Source organism: Microchirus variegatus (assembly GCF_963457635.1).
Source record: "Microchirus variegatus genome assembly, chromosome: 1".
In the NCBI taxonomy this organism is placed as follows: Eukaryota; Metazoa; Chordata; class Actinopteri; order Pleuronectiformes; family Soleidae; genus Microchirus; species Microchirus variegatus.
The window spans coordinates 33,648,255-33,672,191 of NC_139802.1; the positions used below are offsets into that span (position 1 = coordinate 33,648,255).

Genomic DNA, 23,937 nt, shown 5'->3' on the forward strand with positions numbered 1-23,937 from the left:
AGTGCGAGATGAGGGGAGGGGGGAGGGGGGAGCCATTTTGTGCACTGTGCTGTCCAGCCAAGCGTAAAGCGTGATTAATTCAATAGCGGCTGTAGAGGAGTAGGAGGAGGAGGCTAGCTGCCTGTGCAACGCCGAGCGTGACCCACTTTCTCCCCCCGTCAGATGTCATGAAAAAAAAATCCCCGCCATTCTCTTCCTGTTTCTCTGTTCCCTTCTCCAATTTCCTGATTAGCAAAGGGGGCACGACATGAAAATAAAAGTGGACAGCGGTGGTGGGCGAACTTTACTGGAAACAAAAGGTTTTCACAAGGGAGTTTTCAGCCTTTAAAAGGCACCAAGTGCAAGAAATAATGATAATAGCCACCTTCTAAAGACAAATTAGCTGGAAGGTTTTAGCCCATTGGGGCAAGTGATTCACCAGGCCTTGACCTAATTCTATTATGCTAGAGGATGTTTTAGCAAGAGCAGTGTCTGGTAGGACTAACTATTCAAAAATGCAGCTCCTGATGCTGACCTGGTTCAGCAGATGCTGAATCTACAGAGGGGAATCTCAGCTCCAGCATGTTCATCATGGGAAGGGAGAGGCGAGTTACAGTGTCTTTAAACGAGGAAGATGAACTTATTGTTATGCCCGAAACCTCAGTTTTTAGTCTTGAGAGAAGATAAATACTTCATCCATCATCGACGTCAGTCTGACCTACACCACTGGCTTGGGTCTTAAACCCAGATTATGGCTTTTTTAAATATATAATCTGGTCTCCACTGGGAGATTGGAGAGACAGCTGGCAGCAGAATCCCTGTCCTTATCTGTCAAACCTCTGATGGAATCGTACCAACTTGCAAGCAGCATAGATTACAGAGGCAACTTTTTCTGAAGCCAAAGATGATTCATTTTATAACATATTTTTGTATTTGTGGGTCGAGTTTGCAAACAAGCAGGTAACTGAAGGTCACAACAACAAGAATAAACAGGAAAACCAAATGTCTGATGTATCTACTTGACCAGAGTACAACGGTTTTGGTGCCAGGCTGTTGTGGATGTGTATGGTTCTTCCACAGGCTACTGAGGCCCCTGCTTGTTAAATGTCTTCAGTTATGTGGTAGCAGTGATTTTATTTGTTGTACTTGCCCACTGTAATTACTCATCTCACAATCATTGTCATTGTTTCAGTGTTTCCAATTAGAAACAGTTTAATAAGAAAATACAAAATTGTGCTATTTTTGTTAATGCTTTGTTGTATGCAAAAGAAAAATACTCCATCTATATAAATTGTGACAAGAGCAAATTTGCACTCTTGTAGCAACAAATTTTCATAATTGTAAAGTGATAAACCAATCGTTACCGGGAGATTTTTGGAAAATTAATTACAGCTTGGTTTTACATTTTATTTAAACCACATCAATCTAAAAAAACTAAAAAGGTTGCTAATTTGATTGGGGACCCTCAGCCCGACTCAGTCTTTGAGGACCACTAGATTTGTAGTAATTAAAAAGTCCAGTTTGTAAAATTTAAGGGAATTACCAAAATTCAAATGAAATATTTAAAACTAGTTTTCATTTATTTTTTTAACGCGAAATTAAAGAGTTGTTTTTTTTAACCTTCCGAGTAAAGTAGCCACTAGATGCAAGGACACAAAATCCTACAGAATGATTCTTTGTTTTTATGTTACCTGTCATCTGTCAGCAGCAGCATGCATTTAGTTAATAGAGTTTAAAGATGTTTACGGTTTTCTTGAATGCTACTTGAAGCTGCCCCCTAAGCTTAATACACTGTTGATTGCACAGAAATGTTGACATTTACCAGGGTCTTTGAATGCAACTCATTAGCTGCTCCCATCAGCTTCCCGGGCTGTGAACCCTGCATTCTACTAGCTCTCATGCACTGGAGTATAGAATATTTGCAGAATAATACCACTGAATATTCTAAAAAAATATTCAGTTGCAAGCATTTTGGCATTGTTTTTGGCCTTGCTGATGCAAAATGATAATTTCCATGTCCGTCAAATTGTGTGATATTTGGTATTTGGAATGGAATGATGTGCCTGTAAATTGCTTTTAGATATTAGCTTCTTAGTTTCAAATGATTTAAACTGGTACTAATTGTGTATGTGATGCTCACGCATGTCCATAAGTCAAACACAGGTTTTTGGCATTTCTCTTATTCGAAAACTGCATGTAAAAAACAAATAAAAGAAAAAACGCATTAGCAGTACAAAAGTTCCAATTTTCCACTTTTTGTTTTTCTTTGCTGCGAAGATACAAATTTTGAGTTGGTGCAGTCGTAGCGATCCATTCATTTAAGTTTGAATGTTACACTGCTGTAACTATACAAATCTCACAGTAATCATGACTGTGCATACTGTTTTACTGTATGTTCTGGTTTTATTCTAATAAATAGATCAGGAGATAATTATATGGTTATTATAATGTTGCCAAAACAACAAATCAAATTTGTCGCCTATAGGACTTTTGCACAGCACTGTATACGTTTATATATAAAAAAAATCTCTTCCCAGGCAGCAACAGTGAGAGTGATTGACAGATGGCAACATTATCCTTCTCTTCACTCAAGGTCAACTGGTCCACACATTATCAGCAGTAAAACTATACGTCCTGCATATTTGTAATCATTTTATGAAACTTGTGCAACATGAAGGTATCGACATTCACAAATATCTATGCAGCCATTATTTCAAGATAAACAATCAACTGCAGTTTTACAGAACAAAATGCAAGAGGATCATTTATTTAAATTTAGCATCAGACTGATGACAGTTGATGATTTCGTTGTTCATCAGGGGTCATCAATTAAAGCCATTCTCACAAAAGAAGCCATTTTGGTTTTAAGGCATATCCAAATAATTTAATTTTCTCTCATTCATTTTTTTTTCTAACCTATGGGCTTGTATAATGTTATTTGGAAGATTTATTTGCAGAAAAATGAAAGTAGGTCAAAACCACAAAGACATCGTCAGTTCAGACCTTCAGTGCAAAGTAAACATTTGCAAAAGTAGAGAAATGGAAAAGAATGCAGCATCTGTATTACACACTAAAACACACAGTATATTTCCAGATATACTGCATATATTCTACCACACTGACTCTGAGTGAATTAAGTGATTATAATCTAATTCACATCCAGAGTCAGATTTACAGACTCAAGTGCCCTCTTGTGTTCACTCTGCAGCCGTGCTTGACTCATCACATCACGTCACCTGTCAGACGGCTCCGCTTGGAACGAGCTCGATAAATATGGCTCATCTCTTTAACGCAGAGACATCTGCTGACATTTCACAAGGCCGAGGGAAGATGGGAAATACTGTAGTGAACCATCATCATTGTTATAACAGTTATTTCTACATTGTGTTTCTTTAATTGTTCCGCATGGGGCAAAGGTGCACGACTGCGTTCTCTGCTGCCACCTTGGAAGTGTTAAAAATTAAATGAAACTATTACAAAACACACAAAGGATGCTGTACTACTGTGTGTGTGTGAATGTGTATGTGAGGACACAGACAAATTGCCTAACTAACCTCAACTAAAACTACAAAGAAAATTGTTAAAAACTCTCTCCATCAGCATTTTTAGAGAGGGCACAAGTTCAGAAAATACAATACTGAGAATTAGAAGCACAAATAAGTGGAAACACAATGGGAAAAAAGTTGAAGCAGCAGCAACAGGCACCAATACAGGTCACACATGGTATTTTTTATAGAAATATGTTTAGTTTTTAAATAACTGAGCCTTTTGTAATGGTTGATGGATTAGCAAAATCCACGTGTGTCCATGTTACGTTACAGTTTTCCACAGTATATCAGCTGTACATTATATGGACAAAAGTATTGGGACGCCTGATCATTACACCTCCTTTTGCAGCTATAGGAGCTTCCACACTTCTAGGAAGACTTCCCTCAGAATTTTGAAATGTTTCTATGGGAATTTGCTTTGGATGTGTGTGATGTGTTTGGGGGCAGTCATGGTACCCAACCTCCATTGCTCCCCGGGCACCCGAGCGCTATATTTTGAAAAAGGGTTTGGCCATATCACCCTGCATAAAACCCACACTTTAGCGATTAAGGAGATTAAAATTTGATTCTGCCCTTGCACACTTAGCAGCTTATCAGACGTATCCGAGTTATTTTTTTAATTTTTTTTATCCATTTATTTAATCCTGCAGGTGATTGGCTGACTCCACCATCGCTTTCGCGGCGGCCCTTGAACTCTTCTCTCACGTGACCACGCCCCCTCATTCCTTCAAATGGAGCCCATCAAGGTCCAGTCAGAGGGTGGACTGAATGTGACCCTCACCATCAGGCTGCTGATGCATGGCAAGGTAACAGTGATCATAATAATAATAAAAATAGACACTGAAAACAGTTAAACTAAATGGGGGATTTAAAAAATAAAAAAATCCACCTTACTGTATCGTTTTGTGTTTCTGCAGGAGGTCGGAAGCATCATAGGAAAGGTATTTACCACCAATACAAGACAGACTGTGTAACGCATTATTAAAATCTGGAAATACAACTATCTGATTATGTATTTGCTTTTTCCTCCAGAAAGGAGAAACTGTGAAGAAAATGCGTGAGGACGTAAGTTAAACCACAAGTTTTGCACACATTCTATGTTTGTTATAGCTCTATTATTGCTCATAACGGTGTTCCATTTTGTTGTTTTATCCCAACAGAGCGGCGCTCGCATCAATATCTCTGAGGGGAACTGCCCTGAACGGATAGTCACCATCACCGGGCCAACAGATGCCATTTTCAAAGCCTTTGCAATGATCGCCTACAAGTTTGAGGAGGTAAAAATGTTATGTTTTAGATAAACTTTTTTTTTTTATTCCAATCAATCTTGTTCAGCACTTTTTAAACACATGAGGAAACAACCGACAGAGAAAGACTGATGAATCCATTTATAGAAAAATACCAATAAAAAAACAAAATAAAAGTAGGTGGCTTTTAAGGTTCAACTATGTTGGCACACATTGTTTTATTGTAATCTGACTGCTTTAGTGATTATCATCGTGTGTGTGCATGTATACTGTATATTCTATTTATTTGACCATGGGTTGCAGCTTTAGAAATACAATAACTTCTACTACTACCAATAATAATGAAAAATTAGAAAAAAAATTACATACAATTATGTACAATACCCCAAAGCAAAACAGACTAAAATATATAAAAACGCTGTAAAAATGTTCTATTACAACTTAAAATGTTATTATACTGTAATCACTATCAGGAACATGCATTTGATGGTGGTTGGTATATTTAGCTTTAGTGCAACAGCAACAAAACAAACTAAAAGTAAAGTGCAATTGAGCTAAAGTGCAGAAGCTGAGTAAATGCTTTCATTCCACAAATAGTGTGCTAAGCTTGCCTGCACTGACTCATTCCTACATGGAATACAAAGCAGGCTTGGCTCTGTTATGTAGGACAACAATGAGCTGATGTAACCTTGCAGTGTTTTTTTTTGAAAGTGGGCCAGTTGTGTGTTTTAATTTGGACGCTATATCAGTGTCAGGACAAAGCGAGCCAAAGTGTCTCCGAAACCACTACAAATTAAATGGTGCATATAGAGGCCAACACTACGAAAAGGCAAAAAAGTATGATGATCTGATGAAAATGTGGACTTTATCTCTTTATCAATTCAGGACATAATCAATTCCATGAGCAACAGCCCTGCCACCAGTAAACCCCCAGTCACCCTGCGGCTTGTTGTCCCAGCCAGCCAGTGTGGCTCACTCATCGGCAAAGGAGGATCCAAAATCAAAGAAATGAGAGAGGTAACATGAAAATAAATTATTCATGTGCTAAAACTGTAATCCTGCTTCTTTTATCCTCAATATTTACCATGCGAAATGGAATTATGTTGGATATAGTAAAGGCTTGGGCTCATAAGAGCACGTTGGGTGCCTTTGGCATTCTTGGTACTGGTAGACGCTTTAGTCACCCTCTTGTCCAACCAGTAAGAGGACTGTTTTCCCAGACTCCTCCCCCTTTTATAAACACCACATCTGTTGCTTCATCAGAGGCTCGATTCATAATGGTGTGAGATTTCACTACCAGACCATGACCCCTTGCACTGATCTGCACTCTCCCTCCCTCACCCCACTTCTTGGCATTTTTTTTCAAAATTAGGCATTGGGTGCAATAAGTTACCCTTTTGTATCATAAAATCAAATGAATATTATGACCATGCATATAGTTCCCATTCTAAATATCGGTCAATATACTGTAGTTTGCTTTAGTTACTTTTAAGTGTTTTTAATGCAAAACTCATTTTATACATGTTGAATTGATCCAAATTAGAAGGAAAGCAGGGTCAATAAAATGAACAATTCATGTCTTCTGCTCACCTCCAGTCCACAGGAGCTCAGGTCCAGGTTGCGGGTGACATGCTTCCCAACTCCACTGAGAGAGCAGTGACGATCTCAGGAGCTCCAGAAGCCATCATCCAGTGTGTCAAACAGATTTGTGTGGTGATGCTTGAGGTATAGTATGAAGGAAGGAAATGTCAATAACAATAAATGTGTTATGTAAGTGAAACCACAGGTACACTGATTTGCTTCTAGTGAGGCCTGGTGTTAATCTGTTATCTGTCCTGAAGGATCACAGCTCTATTAACGCTGCTGTGACATGGAACAGGATAGATGTTCATACCAAGTCTAAATGGGGACATTGTTGACTCATTTGGAGACAAAATACAACATAAGCAGCTGGAATTTGTCATTTTTAAATTGTTACTATACATTAATACTGCTTGACCGATTACTTAACAAATATCACAACAGAAGAGTAGGAGATGCATCATTATTGCTGTTGTATTGATGGCTTTCAATAACATTTAATAGAAATCCTATAATTTATCATATATTTTTTAATACACTGATCTTTGGGGTGACGTTGATTTACAGTATAAAAGAAAAATATAGCTAATGTGAGAAAATGTCACATTTGTCAAGGATCTGATTGTAAATACAATTCACCCATGAGATGAACACCCCAGGTGCTTAATTAGCCGTTTTTGACATCTGGGGTGTTGCTTTTCCCTCCCTACAGCTCTGTTATTGTGGAACTGCAGAAACCATCCTATTCTGTTTCTGGCTCCATGTCCACATTACGATGGATTTAATGAAATGGCTTTAAACTTTTCTAGTTGTCTCTCTCTCCGTCTTGCACCATTAATTTTAACTATCTGCACAGCCAGTTCTCCATTGGGCCTTCATGATGGCACCAACCATGGATGCTAGGACATGTGTGACGTGAGTGTAAGTCTCAAGAGTATTGATGATGTAAGTCATCATAATCCAGTTGAAAGTGATGTTTCAGCTCAATCCAAGATGATCTTGTCAGCATGAACACACGGCGAAGAGCACTTTTGTTTTGTTTTTTTGTCAGACTCTTTTCCCTAAGGCACAATTCCTTCTGGTCTCACTTTATGCAAAACACCGTTCTCTTTCTTTATATTCCTCTTTCTTTCTGCTCTAACACTTTTCTCCACATCTCCCCTACTTCTTCTGATCCCCCCCCCCCTTTATTCTCCAGTCCCCACCGAAAGGTGCCACCATCCCCTACCGCCCCAAGCCTGCCTCCACCCCTGTCATTTTTTCAGGTGGCCAGGTAAGAGCAGACCCACTGGGGGCGTCCACAGCCAACCTCAGCCTCTTACTGCAGCACCAACCACTGCCTGTTAGTGTCGCATCAGGTTTTACTCACTTGTTTTCCCCTCCCTTCCCTCACTCTCTTACAAACTCCCAAACCTGACGAGCATGAACCCATCCCTGCTGTTTACTGCCCCTTCACTGTTGTCCGTCACGCACAGCAGAACTGGGATAAATGACATTAGTTTGGGGTTATTTTGATATTCTGCTTCCCACTTCTTAAAGATGACAAAGTGTGCAGAAGGTAGTGACTAAATTACAGCCATATCTGTAACTACTTGTTTTCATTTTATTTCTTTTTTTTAATGACAAAACACAAGAAAGTCTTCCATGTCCCAAGTGATGGGGCATCACTGGGAAATAAACCAACTAACCTGTTAATTGAGGAAGACGGTGGTGGACAGATCCTCCAATGACAGAACATCATGTTAAACCTAAACAAAAAAGCTGAAAAAAAAAAAACATCTTTAACCTTCATTCTTAATATTGGGGTAGTATTGCATATACACATGAAGTACAGTGAATTTAAAAGTACTATACACTCTAATCTCTACTCTATAAAATTGACCAAAAATAATTATTTTAATAAGACTAAGAATAAGATTTGTTGACTCACACATGCAAATTCTGCATTGAGGGAAATTCAACAGGTAAACAAACAGTACAGAGCAGGTTTGGCTGAGGAGGCTAATAACACAATGGGGACATCTAGTGGGCTGGATGAGCATTACAGGAAGCAAGGCAGTTTCATTTGTATAGTACTTTTTTTTTACACAGACTGATAGACAATGAAATTTGTGACATGACAAAAACTCGGTCTCAGCTGATGGCATGACATTTAGCTCGGTTCTGAACTCTGTGGTGTTTAAAAGGTGAAGTCACATGACTCCTCCCTAGGCCACTCCCCCCCCCCCCTCCCCATCACTTCCTCACTGTCCGCGTTGTCCCTTATTGATTTTGTTCAACTGGATCTGACTGATAAATGTAGGGACTCTGTGGTGCATGACTCTCTTGTAATAAAATATTTTTAAAAAAAGACTATGATTGCTCTTGTAGACATGTTATTAATGCTAAATAAATAAAACATTTATTACATTACATGCTCTTACAGAGCATTTAGTTTCACCTAGACAGAATTAGATGTTTGTGTTGCAGAATTCATTTGCTTGATAACAATAACCTCTCCACCTCATGTTTTCAGGCTTATACCATTCAAGGACAGTACGCCATCCCTCATCCAGACGTGAGTGCTAACCTCGTGAGGCAGTCCACACTGCATCCCCATTTCTCTCTTCTGTCTAAGAGTTGCAGGCTTGTTTTCCTCACTCGTTCCTCCCTTATTAATATTGATTTTAATATTAATAAAAAAAACTCAATTTGATGTGTAATTCCTATATCTTCACTCGTTTGACTCTTGCCTCTCTGTCCTGTCATTTAAACCTCATGGGGCTTGGCCTGCTGGCGTAACAATCAAGTTCAGAACAGAAAACCGGCTTTAAATTGGGTACTGAATCACAGCAGGTGCTGGACTATGTTTATGGGCCACAAGTATTTGGAGATGATGTGCAGATGACCATACGTTAATGGGATGTTGCATGAGGTACTGACACATTATTAGCTCTGACTTAATCAATTGTGCTGAACTGGTCTGTGACACGTCACACTCATCACAATCTAAACCTGCTTTATCCTATACTATCTGAAGAATATGTTTGCCACTATCGCACCCTTCTCCGTCTAACCACTCACTCTCCTCTCTACTGCTGCCTGATTTGGTTAGTGTGTGCCACTATGATAAATCCAAATAAAGGATTATCAAGATTTGTCAGACGGAAGAAGCAGTGCATCAACAGCTCTCGTGGCTTTTAAAAAGTGAGCAGATTGCACAGTTCAGTTTCAGAAGTGAGTGGCCACATATTGTTATGTCATAGACTTGAGCAGGTATTGCATTCTTAGGTATGCCTTTTGTGCAGTGGTTAAGGTCAGCTTTTTCTTCAGTGTTATGAGTGAGTGTCCAGGCCCAAGGCTGGTTCAAAGAAACAGGCAAAGTCACTAATGATGATGCGAAAATATCTCATGGAATTGTATCTAACCTAACATGAGATGCAATCATGAGCACGCTTGGTAAACTATCTACAGTCAGAAATGAGCCAAGTCCTTCATGAGCTCCTCCTTATCATTCTTTTTTAAAAGTTCTCTCTTGATCTCCGTCTTCCTCCTTCATCTGTCTCTGTTGTTACATCTCCTCAGAGCCTCTCTTGTAGCATTTCGGACAGACCATGTGTGTGCGCGTGTTTCTGTGCGAGTGTGTTTTCAATGACGGCCTCATAGCTCTGCTGTCCTCCTCCTCCCCCCCTCAGCAGTTGAGCAAGCTCCACCAGTTGGCTATGCAGCAAACCCCCTTTACCCCCCTTGGACAGACCACCCCTGCCTTCCCCGGTACGTACCCACCTACACGACCACCCTTTATTTTCACCAAAAAGCTCCTTCTCTTGTTTTTACCTGTAGAGACAAACACTTTCTCTTCCTCCTCTTTCTCTCTCACTCTTCTTCTCCGGTCTCTGTCCTATCTCTCTCTCTTCTCGTCGTTCTCCTCCTATTGGTTTCTGTGGTGTACTGCCATTGACATGGCCTGCTGGTGGTCTGCTCTTGTTGATGTTGAGGTTTCTTTTTGTTCTTCTGTCGTGTTTTTTTTTTCCTTTCTTTCGAAACGTATTTTTACAGTCCAAGCTTAATTTTTGATTTGATATTGTCAGGTTTTTGAAGGCTCTGCTCAGTGCTGAGCCAGATGTTCCAGTGCCACATATATGCTACTGGCCAATAGACTAGAAGAGGGAAAAGTCCCAAACTCTATTTTATGTCCTTTCTTCCTTCCCTCCTCTCTCTGTCTGATTCCTGTGTTCAGCAGCAGGTCTGGATGCCAGTAACCAGGCCAGTACTCATGAACTCACCATTCCCAATGATGTGAGTACATTTGTCGGAATAACAACAAGGTTTCTGAGTGCTTGTGTATAATTAGTTCAATTTCCCCTTGAAGCAAATGGGACAAGAGTTTTTATATACACTGCCTGGCCAAAAAAAAAGGGTCAAACGGTGTTAATATTTTGTTGGACCACATTGAGCTTTGATTACGGCACTCATTCGCTGTGGCATTGTTTCAATAAGCTTCTGCAATGTCACAAGATTTATTTCCGTCCAGTGTTGCATTCATTTTTTTGAATCCTAGCATCATCATCTTGGAATATGCCTTTGCCATCGGGGAAGAACAAATTACAAACTGCAGCAACCCCAGACCATAGCACTGCTCCCACAGGCTTGTACAGTAGGCACAAGGCATGATGGGTGCAGGTGGCGACTGTTTTTTGACCAGGCAGTGTATAGCTCATGTATTCTAGCCATCCTAAGTCCAACCCACATTTTCTTCCCAGCTAATAGGCTGCATAATCGGACGCCAGGGAACCAAAATCAACGAGATCCGCCAGATGTCTGGGGCACAGATCAAAATTGCTAACGCCATGGAAGGGTCATCGGAGCGCCAGATCACCATCACAGGGACCCCCGCCAATATCAGCCTGGCCCAGTACCTCATCAATGCAAGGTCAGAAAATAGTGGTGTCTGTATTAGGCCTGGTTTAAAACAGTCGTGTTCCATGTGACATAAATGTTGTCATCCGTCCATGTCTGCAACAATGCCTGGAGAACATTCGTGGTACACACGAACGTCTACCTTTTATCCCACAGACTGTATGAAAGAGATAACAAAGAAGAAGGTAACCATGGTGGCTTGCATGTGCAACCCATTGCTCAAAGAAAACCGTTTCATACAAATGTGGTCAAACTCCTGGAGAGAAATTGCCTCGACTGAAATGGAAAGTGAGAGAGTTTGCAAAACATTGACCCATCCATCCATCTTCTACTGCTTTCATCTACTACTGCTCGCTATAGTGGCCTTCACAGACCAGAAATGATTTGTTTTAGCTACCGTCCTTAAATCTTGCTTCAAAGTGCAAAAGCACCCTCAAGCAGATTTGTAAGTTCGAGCTGCTGTAAAAACACGGAGCCACAAGATGGCAGGCTCCATACAACCCCATGTTGCCCCATGGGCATTTACTGTGAAAAGAGTTAGATCAACCTGATTCTTCACTATCCCCCTTTAGGTTCAGAGATGTGGCGGCAATGTGGAATGACCCATCATCCATGACCACATCCTAAAATCCCTGACTGGCTCCTCCATTCGGCCTTTTCCAATGACTGACCACCACGGACAACCCCGATACAGCCCTTCGGACTCTGGCTTTGGCTCTCTGAAAAACCTGATAACCTTCCTGTCCTGGGACAGTTGGGTGCTCATCTCTATTTTCAGGAAGCCAAAAGATATATATATATAAAAAAAAAAGAATTACAAAAAAAAAGAAATCTCTGTTGACTAGTTTTTTAGAGAACTGTTGAAGCATGTTGAATGTTTATTAGGAACAACTTATGTGTTCAGTTTCTTTCGTCTTTTTCTATCTATTACTTTCTCTTTCTCTCTGTCAGTGCTGCGTGATAGAACATCATTTTAAAGTATTACAATGTACTTACTCGTAAAAGGTTGAACTCTTTGTAGAACGTAGGTATTTGAATTTTACAGCTGCTCAGTGATGCTATCGGCAGAGTGTGTGGGGATGTTGCCAAACGATCGAATCTAATAATGTATTCTGGAGAGGAAAAAAAAAACCACATTTATGCGTTTGACCTAATTTACATCTTTGTCTACTTACAAATGTACCCAAGACTATTTGCTGCATCACATGACCCTTTTAAGCCAATGGTACCACTCCTCGAGCCTCCCACCTTCTTTACCTGTATTTACATTATTGCTTATACTGCATGTTGTTAAGTGTTGTGCCAGTGTGTATTTGAGGAAGCCTGGTCAGTGTACATGTTCCTTCAAATATTATTATATTTTTGTGCTCCTGTTCTTTTCCACAAACTTTTTCAACATTCTTGGCCATTCACGTCGAGTCCTACTCCTTTGCCCAGATGAAAAACTTTCCAACAAATAGCCTCCCTCCCTCAACATGGGATCAATAGTATATAGATGCATGAATGGGAATTAGTGAAAATCAGCAGTGAAAACACTGACTGGAATTTTTCAATGATTGTTTACTCGCTTAATATTATACTGTATTTGTTTTGTACAAGGACTATTGTGACTTGGCACATTAGTCAACTATGCGGCGCTCATGCAATAGACGATATACTAAACACTTTACTCTGGACTGCCTCTGAAGTGGGAGGAAGTGGTTGGATCCATACATTTCTGTTTCTTCCCCTTGAAAGTATTCACTATAGGTGACATGCAAAAAAAATAATAATAAACAAATAAGGAAGCTTTTGAGGGACAAAAACAAGGGGGAAAAGCCGAATTGTAATGACAAAGCGGCCTAAGAGTTTGGACAAAGGCGATTTTTTTGGGGCCATGGAATGTTCAGAGGTTCATTGGGGGAACCCATGGGGCCTGGGCGGACGTGATTAACTCAGTCTCTTCACGATTGTTTTTTTTTTTTTTTCGTTGTCATTCAGATGATTTGATGCTTTAGGTTTGAATGTCTTTTTATTGTCGCAACTTCATTGTTTTGTTGTTTTTTGAGAAAGGACAGGTTGGATGAGAATTCCTACTTTGCTGGGGAAAAAAACTAGCATGTATTTATTCATGGTGTGGTGATGCACATGTGACTTTTTGTTCATTGACCATGAAAGTTTAGTTGTGGTGTATTTCATTTGAGAGGGAGGAGTGGATGATATTTGGTGTGATTTCGTGTTCTACTCATGAGGATGCTCTATTGAACAAGCTTTCGGTGTTGACGCATACAAACAGCTGTTGAATGTTAAAGTCAAATCACATCTCGTGTCCAACACAGCAACACTTCCTTTACTTCATAGTTATTTTGTTTTATTTCAAAGAACCTATGCTGAACCTAAAGGCAAAGTCTGACATTTTGAGAGGGGTGCTTAGACTTGAGGGTAGGAGTTATATACGATACTCAGCCAGCAGCCACTATATTTACACCTGTGCCAAAATGTCAGGTTTTTCCTGTTTGGATTTGGTTTGTTGGCATAGATGTAATGATGTAAATGGATCAAATGCTGTATCAGTAAACTGAGCGAGGCATAATGATTATTCTGCAATAATTCTTACATTTTGATGTAAACTCAAGTAGTAGTTGATAGCAGTGTGCGTTTCTTTATAATTTCAGTTGTCATTGCTTGTACTTCAGTGGGAAAGGGCCGTCACTTTTTATACAAAGTTCAGATACGTTTGCACTTGGAGGGGAATTTAAAATGAAAATATTTTTAAAACCTGATCAATTAATAAATACAGCCTAGAAGAGCATGGACTGTCCCACATCGTCCAGCAGAGGGTGCTGCGAGCATAGCTTGGCCTTTGCACAGAAATGTTGCATTGTATTGCTGTGAAAATTGAAGACAATCTAAAATGTCCGACTGACAAATCCTGCACCTGTTAGAATTGCAGTGTCACATTATTTGTTCAAACATAACTTTGGGGGGAAAGTGACAGCCCTAATGGGAATGTCTACCTAATTAACTGATTTTTTATTTTTTTTAAAAAGGTAGCTAATGCCCAAGAGGGCTTTTTTTTTTCTGGAACAGAACATCCTCAAGGGTATTAAAGCTATTATACAACAGCTGTAGTGCATGTGTACCATTGAAATGTTTGCTTCAAAAAAAATGCAAATCAACAATTGCTAATTACTAATTAGCATGCGCATTCTGCAAATTGTTGTGGCGTAATGGGAATTTGATCACTAAGCAGGGATATTGAGTTGCAAGTGATGGCAGTGTGATTTTAATAACATCGATATTCATGTATTACTCAGTGTTTGAAACCTGTATTTACATTTGTGTAGGCTATACATGCCTGAGCATACTATGATTTTTTTTAACAACCTGCAACAAATGCAATAATAGGGTGCAATGTGCAATTGTGCAATTATTTATTTAATTAATTTAGTTACTAGCATAAGAGATGTGTAGCTTGCTGAAAAAAAATGCTATTTTTAACTTTACCACTTAACGTGTGGCAGCAACTGCAGGAAAAAAAAGGAACAACTAGAAATTTCTTTTTTTTCCATCTTTTGTTTGTGTGTGTTGCAGTTTGGAGGAACAAGTGCAAGTACTTTCACTTGATTTATTTGCTATGTGCAGATCTATATTAGTTGTGAGTAATAACATAGGTTTTTAATTTCAAAGTGTTAGTAAGTATAAAAAACTAATAAAGTTTCTTTTTTTTTTCTTTCTGTGACTTGGTTGTCTCTGGTGTGTATACTATCTAATTCATTCTACACAATAAAACAATTAACTACCATCCACTTCTGTAAGAATATTCCGTATTGGAAGCTTTCCATGGAAATTTAACTGGGAATATAGGGTAATGTAATCAAAATATATAATATGTGCATAAAAGCATAAATATAAGTACCAGGTGAAAATACACGTAAAATAAAGTCAGACTTAAATTGTACTAAATTTAATTTCTCAAAGTGAGTAGAAGTCAAGCCACCACTGGCTAATGTCCAGAAAAAATATCTTGTACACAGCAAAATAAGATCACAGTGTCAGTAACATTGCGAAATTCAGGCTTGTGCATTTTGGAGGTTGAAGGTTTGGAGGAGACCCATTTTATGCTCTGTCGGCTTAAAGAGTTGGATATTTTTTAAATTGATGGATGGCAGAAAGACACGGAATACACTTTAATGCTAAAAACTAGCTACATGTTAAACCGGAAACTGGCCAACTAATGAGCTGAAAGTGCATCACCATCCCCCGAGTGGAGCAGATGCAAAAACCAATTCATTCATCAATTCCCCATGAGTGCTTGTATGCTGTGTCAAGGGCAGCAGCAGAGTTGAGCGACGACAGCTTGATTGTGCATGTAAACACTGAAAGTTCTCGACGCTTCACAGCAGCAGACCGTATAGACAGTAGCGGGTCGTTTTCCTTATAGTCGCCCACAGCCACAAAATAAATGTCACTTTAAAATCACACACAGAGTGAAGGTAACAGCTAAAAGCCTCTGCAGTGATTTTACCACCTTGATATGAACTGACCCGCCTTTTACCTGCCAAGTACTTTTGCAAAGCACTTGGCAGGTAAAAGCAGTAAAAGAGTTGACAGCTCTCAGGAGAACTCTCTTTTGCATTATTAAGGTATGCATCCATGTGGGATTATTGAATTTTTTTTAAAGCTCACCCTCAGGAGATGTTTGGGGAAAACACGATGTTCGGTGCCTGGGTCACAGTAACCTCCGTCTGTCTTGACATAAAAGAAATCACTCCCTTTGTGTAGCATGGGAATGTCACAAGGCAACATAAGATCTAAATGCCATCATACAGAGAGTTGTGTTGCGCTGATCGGCCAGGAGATGTGAGCTTTCATACTGGAGATATCCAGGCTTGCTGTTTTGGTAAATATGGTCAGATTCTAGGGTGGATTCTTTTTTTTTCTTTTTTTTGATGAGTGTCAGTAAGCTGTCTGAGAAATTGGACGATAGGCAGGATAACATTGTTGGCTGAGGTCCAGTGTAGAGCTTTGCAGTGTGGCAGCAGAGTTCACTGGGTTACCACTGCAGCTGATTGCTAGCCTGAGTGAAGATGCAGACAAATAAAGGGATGTGGTGACACGCTCTCAAAAGCAGAACCTTTCACTTTTTTATGACATCAGTGTTGATGAGACTGGTGCACTTTGAAGGATTTCAGGATTTCCCGTGAGAGCAGGATGACACATGACTCTCAGACAGCACAATAAGCCTCAGCTGAACATTTTCAATAGTCAGAGGTGATGATAAATGAGTTTGGAACAGCCGGACAGTACATGATTATTTGCACTACTAGTTCGTAGCTCATAAAAAAATGTTTGACTCATTAAAATCTACTCCATATTGTATACATCATGTGACTTAATCTTCTACCTAAACCCAATTCTCACTGTACTGAATGGGTTTTTTGACCAGTGGGAAGGGTGTTTAATTGGCCTTTACTCTTAGGTCAAATGACTGTAATCAGTGTGGGTTTCAGTTGCACGTATATCGCTACGAAAGCTTGAAGCAACCCTTACTTACAACTTAAAAAATTAACCAACTTACTAAATTATAACCTTGATCTGCACCAAGGACATCAGCAAATCATGTGATGTATATGATGCACAGACGCTTCTGTCCTCACTCAGTTTACCTTGAGCTCTTCCAAAAATATGAAGTCATGCTCTGCGCTGGCTTGAAATTAAAGTTGGAGTGGATCCATGCTGTCACTCAGCATTGCTGTAAGCCTCCAACAGACAACCTTCCCTATAATGCAAAGGGCTAATGTCCAACAAAAAGGAGACAAATCTAAAAGCTGCTGCAAATGTCTTGAAGTAGCAAGTGCTTAGAGTCTTGTCAGATGATATTGCGGCCGCTGGATGTGCAGTGCTGCTGTTTCCTTGCTTATGAATGAACACAAGTGGAAACAAAATCCAATGTCAGAAGAAGTCTTTGCAGCATAAGAACATCATCAAATTGACTGAGTGGGGCTGTTTTCAGAAAGTCACTTTGCAAAAGTCACCTGAGGTAAAGAGGAAGACGACCCAGGTGGGACAGAATAATGAATCACAATGCTTTCCCTAAACTGGATGGAGCCATACGATTCTGAAGAGGAATCTGTTAAAGCAAAACTATGCAGCATTAGGATAAGGGTGGGTGATCTTAAAATGATATATCAATATTAGTGATGATATTTCACAGAACTTCACAATAAAAGTTTGTCGATATGGGTCTAGGGGACACGAGTTGAGACCTCTAATGTAGAGTGTTTAGTTAAAATACAGTTTAATACAAGTTGGAGAATAACAAATATTTGTTTGTTATAAGAAAAAACATCTGACTGTCAATAAAATAAATGATTCTGCAAAACTGGAAACTGCACACGGCTGCAATTTAATCGCACCAATGCTTTCGGGTGGACTTTGCACAAGTACACCTTCACAGGTCTTTTGTCACAGTGGGAGTAATGGGCTGCATATTTCAGTCCCCCATCAGGTTGCAGGACAGCAGTAATCAATGTATTTGAAGGACAGTGAGACAAGCGGGGACGCAGCATGAGAACCATTACTAAAATAGGATTCAGGACTTTGAGTTTCAGGTGTGTCCTTGAAGACAAAATGACCAGTCACAAGTTTTACACTTGTTAAATATTAGCATTCATATGGGGATGTATATACTATTATAGGCCTGCATTAATATAATTAGAAAATGTGCATGCTCACGAACATTACTATAAGTATACTGACAATTTAATAAAAACATTAAGGTGAGTTATGTTTTAATCTTGGCTGAACAGTTTTTTTTTTTTAGTTTAGACGACAATGCAATTATGATACAGCTGACTAAGATAAGTCTGAGTTTTGGAGGAGCACTCCATTCATTCAAGGTTTTCCTCCTCTTGAGAATAAGAGGGAGAAACAGGACACTTCCACTCACACACACACACACACACACACTGACAGACACTGCTGCTACAAAGCTGCACCGACGGGAGGTTTCATGCCAACGTTTAAGCGTTGGACACTGAACTGGCTTCTCTCTCTGTATTTTTACCGGAGACTCGCCTGTGTTTTACACAGGTTAAATCACCTGTGTGTTGACTTATTACTGGATGTCAGGTGGAACAAATTAATCTCCGTGGAGATGCACCGTTATGTGAACAGGACAGAGGGGAGCTCTGAGGTAAGTGTCACCTCAAATAATCTAACCTCACTTTTCTTTTTTACTCTTTATCTCACCAGGAGGGAGTTCAGTGATCTGTAAGCTAACACAGATTAAGGTCATTAATGTATATTACAAGAGGAACATTTGAACAAAGTAGTGTAAATGTGTTGTTTGGTTGATCTTCTACTGAAAATGCAACTTCTTACTAAAGAGCATTTATATTGATCAAGTATTGGAATGTGTGACAGTTGAAATTTGTGTGCCTAAGGGCAAAAATGTTGTGGTAAGCTGTGTTTACAGAGCACCAGACTCTAGAATAGAAGATTTCAGTGAATACATGGGGAGAAAGTTCTCAGACCTTAACCATAAGAGGGTGTTTATCTGTGGTGATGTAAATATTGACCTACTCAATCCAAAACAGAATATGGTAATTGATGACTTCACTAATACTATGTATGCGCTGGGCTTTCAACCTTTGATTACGAGGCCAAGCAGGATAACCACACACAGTGCTACCTTAATCGACAACATCTTCACGAATGCCATAGAGAACAACATAACTAAGGGAATCTTGGTCAATGACATAAGTGACCATTTGCCAATATTTGCAAATTACGACTGGAAACAAGCAGTGGGGCGGCCTCAGCTCAAAGACACTTATGTAAGGGTCAGGACTGAGGACAAAATTAATGAATTAAACAATGAACTACTTAACCAAAACTGGGACAATGTCTATAAGGAGAAAGAGATAAATGGTGCATATGACTGTTTTGTGAGAACATTTGCAATGCTGTATGACAAATTTTGCCCAGTGCTGAAAAGGCACACAAATCAAACACGGGGAAAGAATCCATGGATGACGAAATCTCTGATAAACGCTTGCAAGAAAAAAAACAATCTTTACAAGCAATTCATTCAGCAAAGGACTGATACCACTGAGAGGCGATACAAACTGTATAAAAACAAACTGAATGCCGTCCTTCGGGACTGCAAGAAGGAGTATTATGGAAAAGTACTGGCAGAAAACAGAAATTGCACTAAGAAACTGTGGGAGATTCTGAACAATGTAACTACGAATAAGAATGTTAAACAGGGCTATCCTGTGTATTTTAATGATAATGGTAAACAAGAAAGCAATATGGGAATCATAAGTCAAGAATTTAATAAGTTCTTTGTAAATGTGGGTGCAGAGTTAGCCAAGGCCATACCAAATTCTCAGCTACCCTGGAATCATTTAGATAAAGAAGCTAACAGGAACGTTAACTCCCTGTTCCTTTCGCCGGTGGACGAGACGGAGATACGACACCTGGTCGCTGGGTGCAAAGACAAAACATCCACTGATGTGAACAACTTCGATATGAAGCTTATCAAGAGAGTATTAGATGGAATAGTGGCTCCTCTAACGTATGTTTGTAATCTCTCCTTTCAAACAGGGAGATTTCCTGACAATATGAAAACTGCAAAAGTTTTGCCCCTGTTCAAAAAAGGTGACGTTCATGAGTTCACAAATTACCGACCAGTCTCAATATTACCACAACTTTCTAAAATTCTAGAGAAACTTTATAACAATAGGTTGGACAAATTCATCAACAAACACGGTCTGTTGGATGACAGCCAATATGGATTCAGAAGCAACCACTCGACTGCTCTGGCCTTGACCGAATCAATGGAAACAGTTACTGAAGCGATTGACCATAAATTGCATACCATAGGGATATTTATTGACCTGAAAAAAGCATTTGATACGATTAACCATGAGATCCTGATGGCAAAACTAGAGAGATATGGTATTAGAGGTATAGCACTAGAGTGGGTTAAGAGCTACTTAAGCAATAGATCCCAATACGTCAAGATAGGTGATGAAGTGTCGGACTGCTTGGACATAGTCTGTGGGGTTCCACAGGGATCAGTTCTGGGCCCAAAACTGTTTATACTATATATAAATGACATATGCAGAGTGTCTAATATTCTGAAATTAATATTGTTCGCTGATGACACAAATATCTTCTGCTCTGGGGATGATCTGAATCAACTAGTGGAAACAGTCAATAATGAAATGGCCAAACTTCAAGAATGGTTCAACATAAATAAATTATCACTGAACTTAGAGAAGACTAAATACATGTTATATGGGAAGAAAGGTCATAAGAAGAGTATCAATATTCATGTTAACGGGGTGGGAATTGAACGAGTTAAGGAACACAAAGTATTGGGCGTGATTATTGATGAAATGTTAAGTTGGAAACCGTATATCAGACAGTTGAAAACTAAACTAGCTAGGAGTGTGTCCATATTATGGAGGGTGCAGAAGCTCCTAAACCGTGATGCTCTCTACTTATTATACTGTACACTGATCTCTCCTCACCTACACTACTGTGCTGAAATTTGGGGTCACACATATAAAACGAGTACGCACCCACTGCTGATACTACAGAAAAGAGCTCTAAGAATTATACATTATGCCGGATACAGAGAACATACAAATCAACTATTTATCGAATCGAAAATACTGAAACTCGATGATATAATACGCTATCGTGATGCTCAGTTTATGTACAGGGCGGCTAACCATGGCCTCCCTCACAACCTTCAGATGCTTCTCCAAACCAGGGAGAGGGGACTCCACCTAAGGGGGAACTTAGTTTTCAGACAGAAAAAAGTGCGGACAACGCTAAGGTCTTTCACAATGTCGGTCTCTGGGGTTAAGCTGTGGAACAATCTTGATGATGAGGTCAAGACCTCAGCTACACTGAGAATGTTTAAAAAAAAGTATGTAAACATGATTGTGGCTGGGTACAGGGCGTCCCAACCAGACTGTGGATGAAGTCATGGTCAAATGTCTGTTGACACTATACTGAGATGTTATGATGAATGCCTTATGTAACTTGTGAAGTATAAAGCTGTGTTCCAAAACCGAACCGTTCAAACATTACAACGCTGCCCTAACTTGCAATGGAACTGCTGAGCTGGTCACTGAACGCAATTGACCGGATTTTTTCTACGCGAAAAGCGGGCTCTGATGAACCTGAATGTCCTGGAGGGACATTCCCGGCTGGTTACACTAGAGATGCATGGGGGAAATGGCAAATCTCATGCCTGGCTGCACTAGACATAGAGGATGTCGAAGATGTGTACATATTCACATTCATGATAATTGGAATGTTATCCTTGGCATGTGGAATGTACATCCAGATTCGGAGGCAGAGGAAGGCCTCCATGGAGCAGCTTGAGACGAGGGTGGACATCGCCACGATTAAGAATGCCGTGATGGGGTTGCGCACCGACAACTCCGCAATTCGAGACTGCGTGGTACAGATGGGAGTGGATGCAGCCAAACGAGATGAGCTGGTGAAACTAAGCGCGGTGAGAGCTATGCGAGAGAGGGATGAATAAATCGGCGGAACCGAGGCAACAACTTGAGACTGTGATCGCTCGTGATGGTTCGACAGGGACACATGTACGGCCGTGCATGTAGTCTGTTGACTGCCTTGAGATGAACTGCAGCCTTATGCTATTGTTGCTGCGACGTCCAAAATGTCGAAAGTTAACATGGAAAAAAAGAAAAAAAAAAAAGAAAAAGTAATAAAATTGTATGGGTAATGGGGGCGGGACTAGATAAGCTTTGCTTCTCCCGCTGTCCCTTTCGGTCATGTGTATGAATATAAATGATGATGTATGCAGATGTTGATTACTTGTCATGCCCGAAATAAACGATTCATTCATTCATTCATTCATTCATTCATTCATTCATTCATTTTTAAATAATAGCAATAAATAGTTGATTTCAGCACAAATATATTTACAATAGTCTCAATAATGAATTGTCCTCTTTTCCTGCAGTGGTGAAGTCAGACATTCATCTTTATCAGGAAGTTGCTCGTCAGCTGTTCTTTGGGTTGCTCTCCTCCATCATACTGTTATCTCACAGACTGCTTTTAAATTTGATTGCAAAATGCGGTTTCCAGATGAGCCCGCACCTTGTTAATGGTGTGTCATATTCACACCGGGACTAAAGGGAGCTCTACTATAGAAACACACCATTATTATGTTAAGGTTGAATTTTACTAAGGAAGACTGAGACAAGGGGAGGGTATAATGGGATTATAACTTAAAGCAGCAAATGCATGCAGCATAAAACGAAACAAAAACATTCCTCAATGTGAATACTTTGAGTTGACTTTCCATTTTCTTAATGTCACCAGGTTTCTTCAAACCGCAGTAAAACACTCCCTCCATTGCTGAAACCATGAATCAATCTGCTCTTTGGACACAGATACAAGCCTTTGGACTGCTGATGTGTTGGACGCTAGCTGAGCTTTCTATTACTGTTGATATCACAATCGAAGAATCATTTTCATGAGAATGATGGGAACGAGACTTTACTCCAAAACCTAAGCCCTGTATGACGCAGATGGATTTCTTCAGTACTTTTACAGGACATTGGAAAAACATGATGCGGTGGCGAGCTGAATTACTGTATGTACATGTTCAACTACACCCAAACTGGTTCAGTTCTTGTCCTCTGGCTTTTGACTTGAGGCTAGTGTGTTTTTGACTGACAAGGGAGGCAGAATTGGTAAATGGGGTTAAGTTCACCTCTATACTCATTCACTAAATTAACCAAGCTGCAGCTTGAAATTTACTTCCTAGACTGTGTCATGTCTCATCAAAACCTACAGCCTGAGCATCCACTAATGGGAGCCTCTCAGTGCTGTAGGTCACCCATGAAACCTCCCTCCTGTTCTCTGTTCTTTGTGGGAATTTTGTGGCTCCTGGCGACCATCATGACTGCATGTTCGTGCCCTACATCCTGTCACTGCACAGACAGAAATGGCGTGGTGGTGCAGTGCACCTCGCGCAACTTGGAGAACATTCCCCCCGACCTGCCCAAGGACACCGTCGTTCTGCTTCTCTCATCTAATCGCATCAGACACATCACGAAGGAGGCGTTCGCAGACCTCCACCTCCTCAAGGAGCTGGACTTATCTCACAATGCTATCGAGAGTGTGGAGGCTGGCGCCTTCCAGGGGATTTCAGAGGGACTACGCTCCTTGGATCTTTCAAACAACCACCTCACTAGCCTCCCCAAGGACGCATTCGTTAAGCTTCATGCTCCTGTCCGCCTCTCCCACAACCCCTGGCACTGTGAGTGCTCTTTGCAGGAGGTGCTGAGAGAGCTGAGGCTAGACCCAGAGACAGTCAACGAGGTCAGTTGCCACTCATCGGTGCAGGAGGAGTACGTGGGACAGAAGGTGATCCAGGTCCTGGACTCAGGCATCAACTTCTGCAACTTCCACCACAAGACGACAGATGTGGCCATGTTTGTGGCCATGTTCTGCTGGTTCTCCATGGTCACGGCTTACGTCATTTACTACATCAAGCACAACCAGGAGGAGGCCAGGAGGCACATGGAGTACCTGAAGTCACTGCCCAGTACCTCCTACATCAGCAAGGACTATGACACAGCCAGCAGTGTGTTCTAGACTGAGTTTGTGAAGAATTATTCCACAATAACAATGAATAC

At 40.3% G+C, this 23,937-nt stretch overlaps 2 protein-coding genes across 3 annotated transcripts; both read left to right on the forward strand.

Moving 5' to 3' along the window:
- Positions 1-4,258: 4,258 nt before the first annotated feature.
- Positions 4,259-11,881, forward strand: LOC310932122 (poly(rC)-binding protein 3-like; the record flags this gene model as incomplete). 2 transcript variants are annotated; one of them, XM_083895414.1, is made up of 12 exons in its annotated part: positions 4,259-4,333; positions 4,445-4,468; positions 4,560-4,592; positions 4,688-4,804; positions 5,660-5,791; positions 6,371-6,499; positions 7,554-7,697; positions 8,871-8,912; positions 10,033-10,108; positions 10,581-10,633; positions 11,098-11,267; positions 11,827-11,881. In XM_083895414.1, the coding sequence occupies 12 exons, from the start codon at positions 4,259-4,261 to the stop codon at positions 11,879-11,881; spliced, it is 1,050 nt and encodes a 349-aa protein (XP_083751540.1). The 2 variants fall into 2 exon arrangements, with proteins under 2 accessions (XP_083751540.1, XP_083751541.1); XM_083895415.1 differs by having other exon boundaries at positions 7,554-7,628; positions 10,030-10,108.
- Positions 11,882-23,107: 11,226 nt separating this feature from the next.
- On the forward strand, positions 23,108-23,896 carry LOC310924492 (leucine-rich repeat-containing protein 3-like; the record flags this gene model as incomplete). Its single annotated transcript, XM_083886243.1, has 1 exon — positions 23,108-23,896. The coding sequence occupies one exon, from the start codon at positions 23,108-23,110 to the stop codon at positions 23,894-23,896; it is 789 nt and encodes a 262-aa protein (XP_083742369.1).
- Positions 23,897-23,937: the final 41 nt, after the last annotated feature.